We start from the raw sequence: 15,926 nt of genomic DNA, 5'->3' as shown, positions 1-15,926 counted from the left end.
TATTAGAAATGCGAAAAGGACATAACTACAGATGAGGCAGAAAGTAAAAAGATTAGAAAAGATTATGAAGAATTTCAAGTCCATATATTTAAGCCACAGATGAAATAAGCAAATTTCTAAAATAATCTGTATCACCAAAATCAATGCATAAAGAAAGAAAAAACTTGTATCCTGCTATAGCCATCAAAGGAATGGAATCATTTTCCCCCAAAGTAAACACCTGACCCAGAAAGTTGTGTGGGTCAATTCTACTAAACATTGAAGGAAAAGATTATTTCAAGAGACTAGGAAGAGAGAGAATGCTCCATCACTCATTGAGATGATGAAACCAGATGAAGAGAGAACAATAAAATAAAATCAGAGGCTGATCTCACTTATGAATTTAGTTGTAAAATCTTTAACAAAATATTAATAAACCAAACAGGTGAATATACACACACACATTCATGTATATTCATGTAGATGAAAAAACTACATCATGAACAAGTAGGATTTATCCCAGGAACACAAGTTCTCACCTAAATCAGAAAATAAAGCAATGTAATTCATCACATTAAAAGATAAAAGAAGCAAAACATATGATCATTTCAATAAACTCAGAAAAATCTTATGATAAAATTCAATATCCATTCAGGTTTTCAAAGTCTATAGGCAATGTCCTACTTAGTGGTGAAAATTCAAAGCATTCCTTTTAAGATCAGAACAAGCCAAGAATTATTATAGTGGCCTTTGTATTAGAAGTCCTGATAAATGTAATAAAGCCAGCAACAAGCAGGATGAGGGGAGAAGCCAAAAGAATCAAAAAGGAAAATAGAGAAAAACAAAACTACTTATTCATGCATGGTATAATTGTCAATGTACAAAACTCAAAAGAATCTGTGGTCACCATATTAGAGTATGTAGCAATACCAAATGTTGGAGAGAATGGAGACTAAGATGGGCTCATGTACTGCTGCTGGGATATATTGTGCAGCGTGGGGAATATGGCCAATGTTTCTTAGTAACTGTAAATGGAGTGTAACCTTTAAAAACTGCATTAAAAAAGAAATATCGTTTTTTTGATCTAGCAACTCCATTCCCAGGTACATACCTTAGAGAAATTCTTGCACATATTTACCAGGAGAAATGTACAGAACATACACATATAGCCGCATTTTCTAAACTAGAAACAAAATTAATTCAAATAACCACTGACTAGAGACCAGATAAATAATTATCGTACACTACGCAATGAAATGCTAAAACACCCTGCCAAAAAAAAAAAGAACTACAGTATGTAGGTGAAAGTAAGTGATTCAATACACATAATATTGAATGTAATAGTTTGCAGAAGAATACATAAAATATAATTTTTTCACATAAACTTCAAAAATAGGCAAAATTGAACAAACTATTCTTATGTGGTAAAATGACTTAGAAACAACAGAATTATAGATATGAAATTCAATATACTGATTACCTGGGCAGCAGAGTTTGGGGACAGAGGAGGGGTACACAGGGAGCTTCAAAGAGACTGATAATGTTATCTTTCTTCAGCTAAGCTCTGGACTGACAGATACACGTTTTATTATTGTTTTTCAATCATACATATGAACCAAGCAGGACCCTGTGGGGCCTCCCCAGGGACAGACCTCCCCCCACCCCATGTCCTCCTCCTCTTGTTTGTACACAACCTTTAGCCTCCTAGGCCTTCCCCGAATCCAAATAGCAAATTTAATCAGGGAAGTAAGAAAATGCAGAAACAAAGAAAAAGTCAAACAAGGCAGAATAACCATAGTTTAGCCATAAAACAAAGTGAAGGACCTTTAGTTCCTCTTTAAGGGCTATAGACAATATTTTACCATATCCTTGAGTTGTTTTGCAGATAATAAAGCCCCTACCAGGTAGAAGAAGTGATCTGCATGCTGACCACAAGCCTGGAGATTCCAGACAGGTTGGAACCAGAAGGTTGATGACATTAACTCCCAAAATACCACCCTGTTACCCCACCACCAACCAATCAGAAGAACGTCTACAAGCTGATCAGGCACCCTGCAACCCTCACCCCTAATGTTGCCTTTAAATACACTTCCCTAAAAGCCATCGGGGAGTTCTGGCTTTTTGACCATGAGCTGCCAGTTCTTGCTTGGCCTCACACTGGGTGCTTTGCAATAAACGTTGTACTTTCCTTCACCACAAACTGGTGTCAGTAGATTGGCTTTACTGCACATGGGGCGAGTGGATCTAAGTTTGGTTCTGTAACACATATGCATTACATATACTCTTGTATATGTCATACATTTCACTTTAAAAAGCAAATGCGGGACTTCCCTGGTGGCATAGGGGTTAAGAATCCACCTGCCAATGCAGGGGACCCAGGTTCGAGCCCTGGTCTAGGAAGATCCCACATTCCGTGGAGCAACTAAGCCCATGCGCCACAACTACTAAGACTGCGCTCTAGAGACCACAGGCCACAACTACTGAGCCTGCATGCCACAACTACTGAATTCCACGCACGTAGAGCCCGTGCTCCATAACAAGAGAAGCCACCGCAATAAGAAGCCCGCGCACCACAACTAAGAGTAGCCCCCGTGTACCACAACTAGAGAAAGCCTGAGCGCAGCAACGAAGACCCAGTGCAGCCCAAAATAAATAAGTAAAAAAGCAAATGCAGGGCTTCCCTGGTGGCGCAGTGGTTGAGAGTCCGCCTGCCGATGCAGGGGACGCAGGTTCGTGCCCCGGTCCGGGAAGATCCCACATGCCACGGAGCGGCTAGGCCCGTGAGCCATGGCCGCTGAGCCTGCGCGTCCGGAGCCTGTGCTCCGCGATGGGAGAAACCACAACAGTGAGAGGCCTGCGTACCGCAAAAAAAAAAAAAAAAAAAAAAAGCAAATGCATTGTCCCGGCACTTACACTACAATAAAAGCTATCAAAGTCAATTTTTCAGAGACCTGTAGTTTTATTGATCCCTTCCTTCAGATGTTCTGTTCTGCAGTTCTGCCCCTTTTCACTCCCTCTGAATAATCTAAACGTCCAGGGGATAACATGTCTGAGGGATCATGAATGGGAAAAACAGTAGGGTGGGATTCAGTGGGCTCTCATGAAGACAGCTCATTAGACCCCAGTGATGGCTGAAGTCCACCTACATCCACATTATAGAAGGAACTTGGCTTCTCTGTTGTCAGCTGGAAACCAGGGCTTTCCATGGGGTTTTTCAAATTGTTGGTTCCTTAGGACCAGTCAGCCTTAGTGTTTTCAGCACTACATGCAGCGCTACTGGAGCAGGCTCTTATCAGGGGCACTTGCCGGAGCCAATGTGAGAACCTTTGGCCAACTCCACCTTCAGTGATATTATATCGGTAGGTTGAAATCAGCCCTTCTGCGAGTATTTACACCATGGAAACAAGCAAATGCTACGAATCAGGTCCCCCTCATATCCCCCACCCCCAGCTGGTTGTTAACACATCTACCAGAACACCACTGGCCATAAAATCATACGATAACAACTCAGGACTCAAGGTATAAGGGAACGAAACAGGATTAAATGAATAAAATTCTTCAGTCAGGAGACCGCCTGTCCCACATTCATTCAACTGCGAAAAGCAAGCATCCTGGGCTTCCCTGAATACTTTTATCTTCCCCTGAGTGTTTCCAGGTATCCACCTTTATCAGGTCTAGAAATGGCCCCAGGGCCCTGGAAGACAGAACAGGGAAATTCCTAAATCGACCACCGCAAATTATTGCACACCGCTCACAAAGTCTAATTTTCATGGAAATGCAAGGTTTTAAAATTTATAATATTAAAAGAAAGTCTATGCTGCTGCAAACTGTACCCTTCCCTTTTATGAACTGGGATCAATACTGGCATAGAGGGAACCTTGTGATTTCTACTGTTACCGTGTGAGAACTCTGGCATCTCCTCCAAAGCAGAGTCTAGCTGAGATGATCATAGGTCCTAGAGAAAGTCTCAGAACCAGTTTCTAAGTGGGCAATGGAGAGAAATTCCTGGAGTGCTCAGGGCCTGTTTGCCAGGGAGCCAGTGATGAGCGGAGGGGACTAAAACTGCCAAGAGCAAAGGCACAACAGCCAACATTCACCCAGACCGCTAAACTCATGCCCTCACAACTGGGACCTTCCCCCAGATACTATCTCCTCTCTTGTTGACTGATATACATCCCACAGAAATGCATTATATATTATTATTGATGGATCTGGCTTCAATAGTTGAGAGGTTTAATTAAACTATCGGTCTTACACTCAATAATTGCCTTTTTGTTCCTTCACAGGAAGGTGTGAGGATTAATTTTTATTTGACTGCTAACATTTATAAAACTCATAATCTCCTTAGAGAAATAACGAACAAAATTTAAAAAATCAATTAATAGATTCAGCTCCGCATAACACCCCCCCCCAACCAAACCAGTCCCTAGAGCCTCACCAAATTAGCCCCTCATGAGGAACTTAATTTTATTTAGCAAGTATTTATTAATTAGTATCACTTCCAGACACAATTCTAGAGGCTAAGCCCAGAGTAATGAACAAGCTGGTAAGGTCTCTGCACTCACAGAACTGTCTAATAGGGAAGAAAGAAAATTGAACAAATACATATTAGAAAGTATAATGACACAAGAAAAAAATTTGTAACTATGTATGGTGACAGATGTTAACTAGACTTATTATGCTGATCATTTCACAATATATACAAATAGAAATCATTACGTTGTACACCTGAAACTAATGTAATGTTATTTGTCAATCATACTTCAACTAAACATTTTTTAAATAAATAAAACATATACATCATTCATATAATAACAAGAATAAATAAACTTGCATTTTAAAGCCTTACATATATGGAAGAAAAAAGGCATTACGAATAATAATAGAATTACAGAATATCATGGATGCACATACGAGAAAAACCTATTCTAGTCCAGGGCTCATATAAGAGTCGTCCAAGGAAGGGGCATTTAAGCTGGGATCTAAAAGCTTAGTAAAAGTTACCAAGGAAAAAAAGGGGAAAGAAAAGTAAACCAGCATATAGGATAATTTTGAGACACCTTTTCATGAACAGACTGAAATGGCTGTTGAAAAACACTCCTAAGTCCTGTTTGGCCATGATTCAGCTGTGTGACCCTGGCTGACTCTCTGAATGGCCCTCCACTTCAGTTTTATGTGCTAAATGAGGATTTTAGATTACAGGACCTCTTCAGGCTCTTTCTCGTATTCGATTGCAAGGCATTTAACATATATTATTAGTTATGTTAATAAATAATAGATATATACATACATAGATTATTATTTAGTTAGTACAAGTAAAAACTGCTCTTTTGAACAGGCTTTGAGCAATATAGAACACAGTATTTCAAACATAGGGTGGATGTTCCAAGTAAAAATACTAGATTACAAAATCCTTTTTAATGCATAGCAGGGCTGATAGAACAAAAACGGAATTTTTCAGTGCCGGAAACAATGAGAAAGCATGAATCTACAGAGGTAAGTTGTGGAGCTGGAGTTTGAATGGAGGTAAATGTGAATCTCTGGTGGCTTAGTGCCTGAGTTTTAGCGGACTGAGGGAGAATCCTACATAAAGGTTGGAGTCCTCAAGACTGAGGGTCACATCCTTAAAGGACAAACAAAACAGAACTTCTGCCTAAATAAGTAGACACTGGAAATACATCCTGTCCTGGACTTAATCTAGGTAAAGCAAGAAAAAATAACCCCTTCCAGGTTCTAACCATTAATAAAAGCCTGTACTTACACAGTTGCAGTTTATATCCAGCCTACTTCATTGTCCAAAAACCCTCAAGCTCAAAATTTAAAGTTATTCCATGTCGGTAGTTTGCCTAGGCACCTGGTAGAAGAAATCACAAGTCATCTCTGAAGGAATGCACTTTAAACTCAAAGCTTGAAAATGTCTACTGATAAAGTTCTAAGCTAGATGAGCTCACAGTCACAAATAACTAAGTCCAAGAATCAACAATGCATGATGAGTAAGAGTTGATGGAAATTTCAAACAAAAGAATCAGAGATGCAAAAATTATAGCTACTGGCATGATAAGCAGCAGAATATAAAAATGCCTATGTATGAAATGGTAAAAGAAATTAAAAAAAAGAATTGAAAGTATGTTAAAAAAAGAGAGGCTATCAAATATATATTAGGCAAATGTGAAAATGCAGCAAATAACACTTCTACAAATGGAAAGAAGTAAATGACTGAGACTTTTCCAGAACTGATAAAAGGATACAATCTCAGATTCAGGAAACTCAATAAATCTCAGTCAGGGTAAATAAAAATAAATGCCCACTTATCAATGTTATAGTTAAACTATAAAACGCTAAACAGGAAAGCAAGATCTTGAAAGCAGTAAGAAAGAAAAGAAACATTACATACAAAAGAATAAATATTAGACTAAACGTTGATTTCTCTGAAGCAATTGAAGGTCAGGAAACTATGGAATGATCGTTTTACAATCAGAGTAGCTGAGAGTTTTATGCCCCACACCCCAATTTTTATACCCAGAAAAACAGTCTAAGAACAACAGCAAAATAAAGACATATTCAGGACTATGGCTTTCAGTTGAAGGTTACGGCCAGCCTATGGATACTCCAATGAAGGCATCTAGGGGAATAAACAGCCCAACCTCACTCTCTCCCCTTCCTTATTTTCTGAACTAATCAGAAGCCAGAGACTAAGGGAGCCCTTTTCAGTTTGAAGAAAAATAAACAAAAACCCCCAAAGCCTCCAGGGGCCCTGAGCAGGAACAAATGAGAGGTATCCAAAATAATTCTCCCAGATAGTTTTATAAATCAAGAATTACCTTGATTCCAAGCCAGATAAGAGCCATACAAGAAAGTAAATTACACATATCACTCATGAGCACAGATGCAAAAAATGCTAAACAAAATAGCAAACCAAACTCAGCAACGTATAAAACAGGCAATAGATCAAGGCAAGTCTGGATCATACTAAGAATATAAGATTGACTCAAAATTAGAAAAATGATCAACCTAATTGACAAAAATAGTAGGTTAAAATGAAAAAAACCCAAAAACTCACAAGCATAGCATTTGATAAAGTGAATGTTTGTGATAAAAAGGCTGAGTTAAAGGGAACCCTTGTACACTGTTGGTAGGAATGTAAATTGGTGCTGCCACTATAGAAGACAGTATGGAGGTTCCTTAAAAAACTAAAAGTAGAGCTACTATATGATCCAGCAATCCCACTCCTGGGCATATACCCAGAAAAAATGAAAACCATAATTCGAAAAGATACATGCGCCCCTATGCTCATAGCAGCACTATTTACAATAGCCAAGAGATGGAAACACCCAAGTGTCCATCAACAGATGACTGGCTTAAGAAGATGTGGTAAACATACAATGGACTATTACTCAGCCTTAAAAAATAATGAAATATTTCCATTTGCAGCAACATGGATGGACCTAGAAAATATTACACTTAGTGAAGTCATACAGGGAAAGATAGATACTATATGGTATTACTCATATGTGGAATCTAAAAAATAATACAACTGAATCTATATAAAAAATGGAAACAGACTCACAGACACAGAGAACAAAATTATGGTTACCAAAGCGGGGGCAAATTAGGAGTATGGAATTAACAGATACAAATATTATACATAAAACAGATAAGCAACAAGGATTTACTGTATAGCACAGGGAATTATATTCAATATCTTGTAATCACCTATAATGGAATATAATCAGAAAAAATAACTGAATCACTATGCTGTACACCTGAAACTAACACAATACTGTTAATCAACTATACTACAATTTAATAAAAGGCTTAGTCAACTAGGAATAGAGGGGTACATTCTTAATATGATAAGACAACCATGATACATCTGTAGCAAAATCATATTCAATGGAAATGTTAAAGACATTCCATTTAAAAGGAATAAGTCAAGGATGACTACTACCACAATTATTATTGAGCATTGTAAGGGAAATCCTAGTCTGTGCACTAAATTAAAAATAAAAGGTATACGGATTATAAAAAGACAAACAAAACTATCGTAACTCACATGACTGGTTATCTACAAAGAAAATTCAGAAGCATCTATAAATTATAAGTAATAAGTTTTAAAAGATTGCCAAATAGAAGATAAATATATAAAATTTAAACTGCATAACTATATAGCAACAATAGAAAATGCAATTTTAGAAAAGATACTATTGAAAATAACAAAAAATAACATACCTAGCAATAAAACTAACAAAATACATGAAAGACATCCTCATGTAGAAAATTATAAGCCTTGAATGAAAGACTTTAAAGGAGAACTAAATAAATGGAGACGTGCACTATGACCATGAATAGAAAGACTCAATATCACAGAAGATGTAAAACTTCCCTGAATTTATCTATAGACTTCATAGAAGTCCAAACACCAGAAAGAAATTTTAATTTGACAATCTGATTCTAACATTTATGAGAAAAGTCAAGTAAAAGCCAAGACTGAACTGAAGAAAAAGCAGGCTGGATAATTTTCTCTTCCAGATGTTAAAGCTTATCATAGAATGATACTAATTTACAAGTGCTATTGGTAGAGATACTCAAATAGAAAAATCGATAGAAAAGAGAATCCAGAAACAGACTCTTCATATATAGAGACCTATACAGGACAGAGCATACACTGCAGATTATTGGGAAAATATGCCAGAAAACTGGTTATCCACATAGAAAAAGAAATATGGGTGTCGTATGGACTGAATGTTTGTGCCCCTCCAAAATTCATAAGTTGAAGCCCTAACCCCCAGTGTGATGGTATTTGGGTCCTCTGGGAGGTAATTAGGTTTAAATGACATCAGGACAGTGAGGCCCCCACGATGAGATTATTGTCCTTACAAGAAGAAGAAGAGAGACCAGAGCTCTGTCTCTCCACCATGTGAGGACACATCAAGAAGGCAGCTATCTGCAAGCCAGGAAGAAGGCTCTTACTAGGAACTGAATCTGCTAGCACCTTGATCCTGAACTTCTCAGCCTCCAGAACTGTGAGAAATAAATTCCTGGTGTTTTAACTACCTAGTCTATATACTTGGTTATGGCGGCCCAAGCTAATACAGGAGGCCTATGTTACATTGCACAATGTAATTGGATTCTGGGTGGACTAAAATTATAATTAGGAAAGGTGGAAATTTTTTGTTTTGTTTTGGTTTTTTGCGGTACGTGGGCCTCTCACTGTTGTGGCCTCTCCCGTTGCGGAGCACAGGCTCCGGACGCGCAGGCTCAGCGGCCATGGCTCATGGGCCTAGCCGCTTCGCGGCATGTGGGATCTTCCCAGACTGGGGCACGAACCCACGTCCCCTGCATCGGCAGGCGGACTCTCAACCACTGCGCCACCAGGGAAGCCCCAGAACTTTTAACCTTCTAATAGAAAATACAGGAAAAATATCTTTATGACATAGGGTAAGAAAGGATTTCTTGAACAAGACAGAAAAGTGCTAAGTTACAATAGAAAATATTGATCCATTTTACTACATTAAACATAAGAACCTCTATTGACCAAAAATACCATCAAGTGAGCATAAAGACAGCTATAAATGAAGAGACTATGTTTGCAATACACATAACCAACAAAGGATTACATCTAGACTATATAAAGAACATATATCAGTCAACAGGAAAAAGAAAACTATAGGAAAAAAAAAGAAAAAGTGCTGAACAAACATTTAGCAAGAAAGGAAATGTGAATGACCAATGAACATATCAAAAGATGGTTAACCTTGGTGGCCAAGAATATACAAATCATATTCCATTTTACGTGCATGCACATGCACACATATTAAACAATGCGGCAGCTGCAAGAGTTGGTGAGACTGTGGAGCATTAGTAACTGTCATACCTCACAGTGGGAGAGTCATCTTGTACAGCCACGGTGGAAAAACGAACTCGGCATTGCCTAGAAAATTTGAACACGTGTACTTTTCCTCTATCAGGGCTACACCCTAGAGAAATTAATGCATCTGTGAACCTGGAGATGTGCATAAAAATGTTCTCTGCAGTATTATTCAGAATCATAAAAAACTAATCACAACCCAATATCATCAGTACAAGAGAGCTAATTTGTGTATATAACACAATGGAATTTTATACAGTAATGAAAATACATGAACCAGAGCTCCACTCATCTTATTGCTAAATGTCAAAATCAACGTGGACTGAAAAAAAAAAGTCAAAGAAGAGCTATGAAAAGCAGAAACAGACAAAACTGAACAATACATTGTCTTACAAATAAAATTCAGGATAGTGGTTTCCTCTTGGCAGGAATGGGCTGAGAGAATGTGACAGGGGAGGACAACCCAGGGGTCATCAGCAAAGTACTTGGTGGTAGTCTGCTCTTCAGCTGAGGGATGGGTCGTGACTACTCTTTTAATTTCCCTCATTAGTCTGTACGTGTGTAGCATATACACTGTGTGACATATATGCTATATTATAAAAGTGAAACCTTGGTAAATCTCAGACTTTCATTCTCAGTCTCTGTACAAAGTCACATGCAAAAAAGCACAAACAGCCCCAAATAGCAATTTTTAAATGGAATTTTTTTTAATGGCAGATTATGAAACAACATGTAATTCCATTCCCAGGACCTCCTTTCTCCTGCTAGCCATCCAAAGGCTTAGATCAATGCTCAGAATATTTATTGTTTGCCTGAGGAAACAACTGAGCATTTCGAGGCTTTTAGCCTTATTGGTTTTCCTCCTTGGAAAATAATTTCACATTCTCCTCAACTCTGTGGAAATCCAGGATTCTCCGTCACTGGATGGAAAACTCAAAGTCACAGGAGAGTGCTACAATGGCAGTGATCTCAGGGCCAACAGGTCTCTGCAGGCTGTCATTCTATATTCTCATCCCACGGGAAACAGCTCTAAGAGACCTGCTCACCAGGGATCAGCCCTATCCAGATTTTTATCAGCCACTGTGCACTCAGTGTTACTCTTTCCACAAAGTCTTCAGAAGGCAACTCATAGCAGGATCCCTGCTGAGATTTCTGATGACCACTCCAGCTATTATTTTACGGAATCCATTAGTCAAAAAATATAAAATGATGTCACGCACTAGATGATCTGGCCAACCTCTCTCTACCGACACTCATCACTGTTGGCAAGCAGTATCTCAGGGGACTTGGTAAGTGAGACAGTTCATTCTTGAGCCATTCATCCCTTAATATCAGCAGCCTGCCCATTTTGTTTCTTTAAAGCTTCTAAAGCTGCCTTCTGATTCTGGCGATTGGGATTTGGGATACAATCCTTGCCACCCACAGCATCCACTTTTGGGTTTACAGATATCACCACCTTTTAAGTTTGAAGAGATCTGTTCCTTCCCCAACCTCCCATATCACCTTAGTTTCACCATCTGATGTTCTCTGCGCCTTTTCCAGTTCCTTCTTTTCTTTCCTCGTCATTATGATAAGGCCAGCAAAACTCCACGTTCCACTTTGCTTATTTGAGTAGCAGGACAAAGCTGGCACTGGTAATCTCATAGGATGTGAAGGCAAGGTGTCCCTTGGAATGTGAGTCCCCAGTTCACAAAAGTGGCTGAGATGAGAGAGTATCAGTGTGGGTATTTGGTCACTGGGAAGAGATTTTGTGTGTTTTCCTCCTGAGCAGAGTGAGAGCCTTTCACTGAATGGGCTCCAAACTCAAGCTAGATCATCACCCGAGCGGAGCAAGGGTGATGGTGCTTGCTGGCTTGGATGCCAGGACAGAGAAAGAGAATGATATCGCCCGCAGAGGATGAGCTCACAAAGCTGCCTGAGCCAATCTGGACAGGGAAACGAAACAAGTGGCCTTAAAATATCAGAGTCCCCTAAGATAGTCCAATTTTCCTTTCTATTTCAGGAGCATCAATACACCTCTGCAGACAGTGAAAAGGATGCAAATGGAGTAAGAACATCACTGCTGCAATATGATGTTTAAATGTAAACATGGGTATATGGCAACACTTCTGCCCTCTCTCCTGAGCTCTAAATAGGATGTGACCTTGTATAGATTAGCTTTGCCAATATCTGTAGATCTTTTCAGACGGACCTCCTTGTAACTTTGATTCTGTATTTAAAACTATGGTGCCAACTCTTCCCAATCATTCTCACGTCTGGGATTAAAGCTGAAGATCTGATCGTGGGAAATGCTGCTGAGCTGACCTGAGAACATGGCAAGAGCTTAATGCTCTCAGCGAGTAAGGCAACCGTCTCTCAGCTGCAGATAACAGTTAACAGGATGCCAGGATCCATTTAGCACAAACAACCTAAGAAAGCTCTAAAGAAAATGAGGTAAGGAGGACAGATAATATCTAATGCCTATTAGGGAACTGCTTAGAATTAGAAAGTAGAAAAGGGAGAATGTTATTAATATTGCCTCCATGAGTAATTCTCGGAAACTGCAAAATGAATATTGTGAAAGACTTGTTTCTGGAAAGGTACAAGGAGGTTTGAAGCGACAGCTCTAAGTACATTGAGATAAATTTTATACTCTGCCACCCCCAAAATAAAATAAAATAAGGTATAAGTAATCTGTTTGCATGCTGACCGAGAAGCGTCCTTCCCCCAACCAAAATGAAGAAATGTTAGACTTACATTGGTGACATATTCGATGTCCTTCCAAAGGATGCACTCCCTGGGGAAATCAGCCAAGTCTAAGAAGTGATCCACCACCACTTGGCCGATTAAGTCATGGCGAGAGAACCTGTCAAAGTCATAGACAGAGAAGTGAAGCTTCCGAGCTACAAGGTCATTGTAGGGAACCGGAAACAAAAACACTTCATCAAACACAGGGTTCAGGGTCTTTCTGTGAACTTTAGTCTGGTGTTTTGTTTTCCGATCGGGAAGCAAATAGATCTTGACATAAGGATCTGAAGTCCCAGAAAAGTCCTTGGCGGGCAAATTGACAGCTTTGTGAATCTTCACTATGAGTTGCTCTAAGTCACAGTCATATTTTAAAATGAAGTTCAGCTTCCCACAGGCTTTGCTGTTACTCCTCTTCCCATCCTCATTATCCAATGACCTCTGCTTATATAACTCCGGTTTAATTCGACCAATTCCAGTCAACTGTTCCTGTTTTTGAAGCTGTTGGATATTGAAGTCTGGGTTTGACAGGTTGAGTTGTCTTCGGATTGAATTATGCCTTGAGTGAAGAGCAAGAGAGAACAAAGTTATAACCTCATTAGCTCCAGGTCTTTCAGAAACTTGTGCCTGGGATGTAGGTAGACTGATTAAGAGCTGAGACCTGTGGGCTTTTTTTTTTTTTTTTTTGGCCTATATTCAAAATGCTCATCAATGCAAGTAAGCTGCTTCCCAAGGCTTGAAGCTCAAAACTGAGGCCTGGCATCAGGAGATGAACTTACTTACACGTGACCTCGGAGCTTTAAAGGTTTAATGCACTTTCTAAACTGTCTAATATGCCATTAAAGAAGCTTATCCAGATGGTGGGAGGTAAAGATTTGTACAAACTGGTTTAAAAAATAAAATGATTCCCCTTGATATACAGTATCATCCTGAAGCTGAAATAGCTAGGTGTTATCTGAAAAAGAATGGACCTTCCTCTAAATTACACAGACTTTCCTGTCACTGGCTTTTAGCCTACTAAGGCTGCATATTCTTACTGGGTCAAATCAAATCATTTCATTATGAGAACACAGTCTTTGCTCTTCTGGAAATGTACGTCACAGGATGTGTCTGCTTGTAGGGGACTCTGTTGACTCTGACAGGTGCGAGTGCCAGCTCCGTGGCTGTGCTACTGCTGAACCACGTGAGTGATGAGTGATGAGAAGGAAGGGTTGTATTTCTTTAACAAACACTGAGGGTATAAAAGTTAAAGGTAAGCTCCTATAAATGTATATAGGGATTCAGTTAGAGAAGGCTGGAAACTGATATTTGCAAATTAAATATTTGCTATCCGAATCTACTCTTCACCCTATAAACTTATTGGTTTGGGTTAAAAGTTTCCCTGAAATTCTCTTTGCCTTACCTTGTGTGGGTCCTCACAAACTGGGAGAAGTAGTCATTACATACAAAGTTGTCTTGAAGGTTATTTTTGTTTGTTTTTAGCTCAGAGTTCAGAGCCATTATATTGTATTTTGTGTAGCCTCTCAATAACCTTAATTAAAATAGCCTCTCTCCACCAGAAGGTGAAAGGGAACAGTCAAGCTGTCTCTGAGGGGTTGGCAAATAGTTGAAGAGGCAGAGTAAAGATCAGAGTTTGTCTTCTTTTCCTTTCTTAAGACTACTTTATGAAATAAAGACATAAAAATGGAATTAATAGGCCCCGAAACGTGTTTGAAATTATTCTCCCTTGTCATACAGATGCTGTGATGCCAAACATTCCTCTTCGTCCTAAAATACCCCCCTGACTACTCATCACCCACATGGTACAACAAGAGCACAAGCACAGGGCTGTCACTTGAACCTGTCACAGCCAACACAGTCCACACCCAGACACACACATTCCCACATGTGCGAAAACTGTGTGGTGTGAATGTTTCTCTTGTGGGATTTAAATTTCTTACAGAGAAACCCACCATCTTAAGTTTTCTCTGGATCTTCTGATTTTTCAGGGGGGAGGAAGAGACTCAGGGGAAGGCTGTTAGGCACCTACAACTGGTTCTCTGTGCTAGTACAGCCAGGTCCGTCCCCTGCCTAGATGTTGAGCCTCTGTAGTGCTAGAATAGAGCTTTAATCCTGCTCTATTGGGATCTCTGGGCAGAAAGGTCTGGCAGGGAGCAGCAAGTATCCAGCCATATGCAGAGGCCATAAGTGGCTGGTACCAGCTCCAGCTTCCTCTGCCGTTGATTTTTCTCTCCAGGCTGGATTCAAACAAGGGCCCTACTTGAGCCTGGAGTCAGTTCCCACCTACGATGGGCCATTCTGAGTGCTATCTAGTTAGTCAGGGGTGCAATTTAAATACTAAAAGTACACCTTCAAAACCAACTAGGGGTCTGGAAGCCAACTACCTCCGCTGGATCTTAAGAAAGAGGACATTACTGCAATTCAACAAATTTGAATGTGTGAAGCAAGGGGTCAGGTAGGGTGGAAGAGACAGAGGGGCAAAGCCTAGTCACTGCTTTCAAGGAAGTGCCTTGCCAGGAGTAGACAGTCATACACTGACTATAAATCAGGGCAGAGGGGGATAAGAACTGACCGGAGGTTAGGGAGAGGGAGAGAGGAAGGCCTCTGGCTAGGGAAACTGTCACGGATGAGACAGCACTTGAGCCAAGCCTACCTACTTAACCTGGCCTCAGCCTCCCAGCTGATGCTCTACCTCAACAGGGAAATTAACTAAGTTTTCCTCTTGGCTCCCAGCTCTCCAGCAGGATGGTACCTTCAGCTCTTCTGTCCCAGCAGCTTTCACCTCATACATGCCCATATCTTCCATTCCAGGCGCTATTAAGAACCAGAGCTCAGAACCTCCAGCATCCCTCCCATCGCTGATTTCCCCTGCAACCATGGACAAGTGTATACTCTTCTACCCTCTCTCATCTCAGGGACCCCATCTCAGAGGGGAAACTTGGCCTGTCCCTTCCCTGGTTTGGGGCACCAGTGTTTACAAGGCTTCAGGGGGTCCAAAGACAAGAAAGACAGAAGGACATTGTGACTTCAGAACCATGACGGGTTTCTTTACAAAGTTCGAGTCACGACAGGGAAACCTGGAAACAGGAGAAACAGGCCTTCTTGGAATCTTCCCTTGTGATGGAGAGGAGAGGGCTGGGTTGTTCTGAACCACCAACAGACAGAAGAAGTGGGAGTAGCAGATAGACACAGTTAACTGACTACAAGGGCAGGAGGAAATGGGAATCTGAGGCTTTCTTGGTTCTGGGATTCGGAGGCCTTTAGAGTGAGTGAGATAACGGAGATGCAGACATCAGGCCTTGGACGGTGGAGGTGTGGGGTTAAGTGCAGCTGGATACACTGAAGCATGTCCTGC

At 40.2% G+C, this 15,926-nt stretch overlaps 1 protein-coding gene across 1 annotated transcript in view; it reads right to left on the bottom strand.

Moving 5' to 3' along the window:
• The window catches only part of LOC101334013 (olfactomedin-like protein 1), a 386,099-nt gene that overhangs the window by 302,694 nt on the left and 67,479 nt on the right, over positions 1-15,926 (bottom strand). Inside the window, exon 5 of the mRNA XM_073807906.1 lies at positions 12,584-13,130. Coding sequence (XP_073664007.1) covers positions 12,584-13,130 — 547 coding nt within the window. The remainder of the gene's footprint in view (positions 1-12,583; positions 13,131-15,926) is intronic.

This window comes from Tursiops truncatus, chromosome 8 (assembly GCF_011762595.2).
Source record: "Tursiops truncatus isolate mTurTru1 chromosome 8, mTurTru1.mat.Y, whole genome shotgun sequence".
Taxonomy (NCBI): domain Eukaryota; kingdom Metazoa; phylum Chordata; class Mammalia; order Artiodactyla; family Delphinidae; genus Tursiops; species Tursiops truncatus.
Note: the sequence above shows the minus strand (reverse complement) of the source record. Positions and strands in the feature narration are given on the sequence as shown.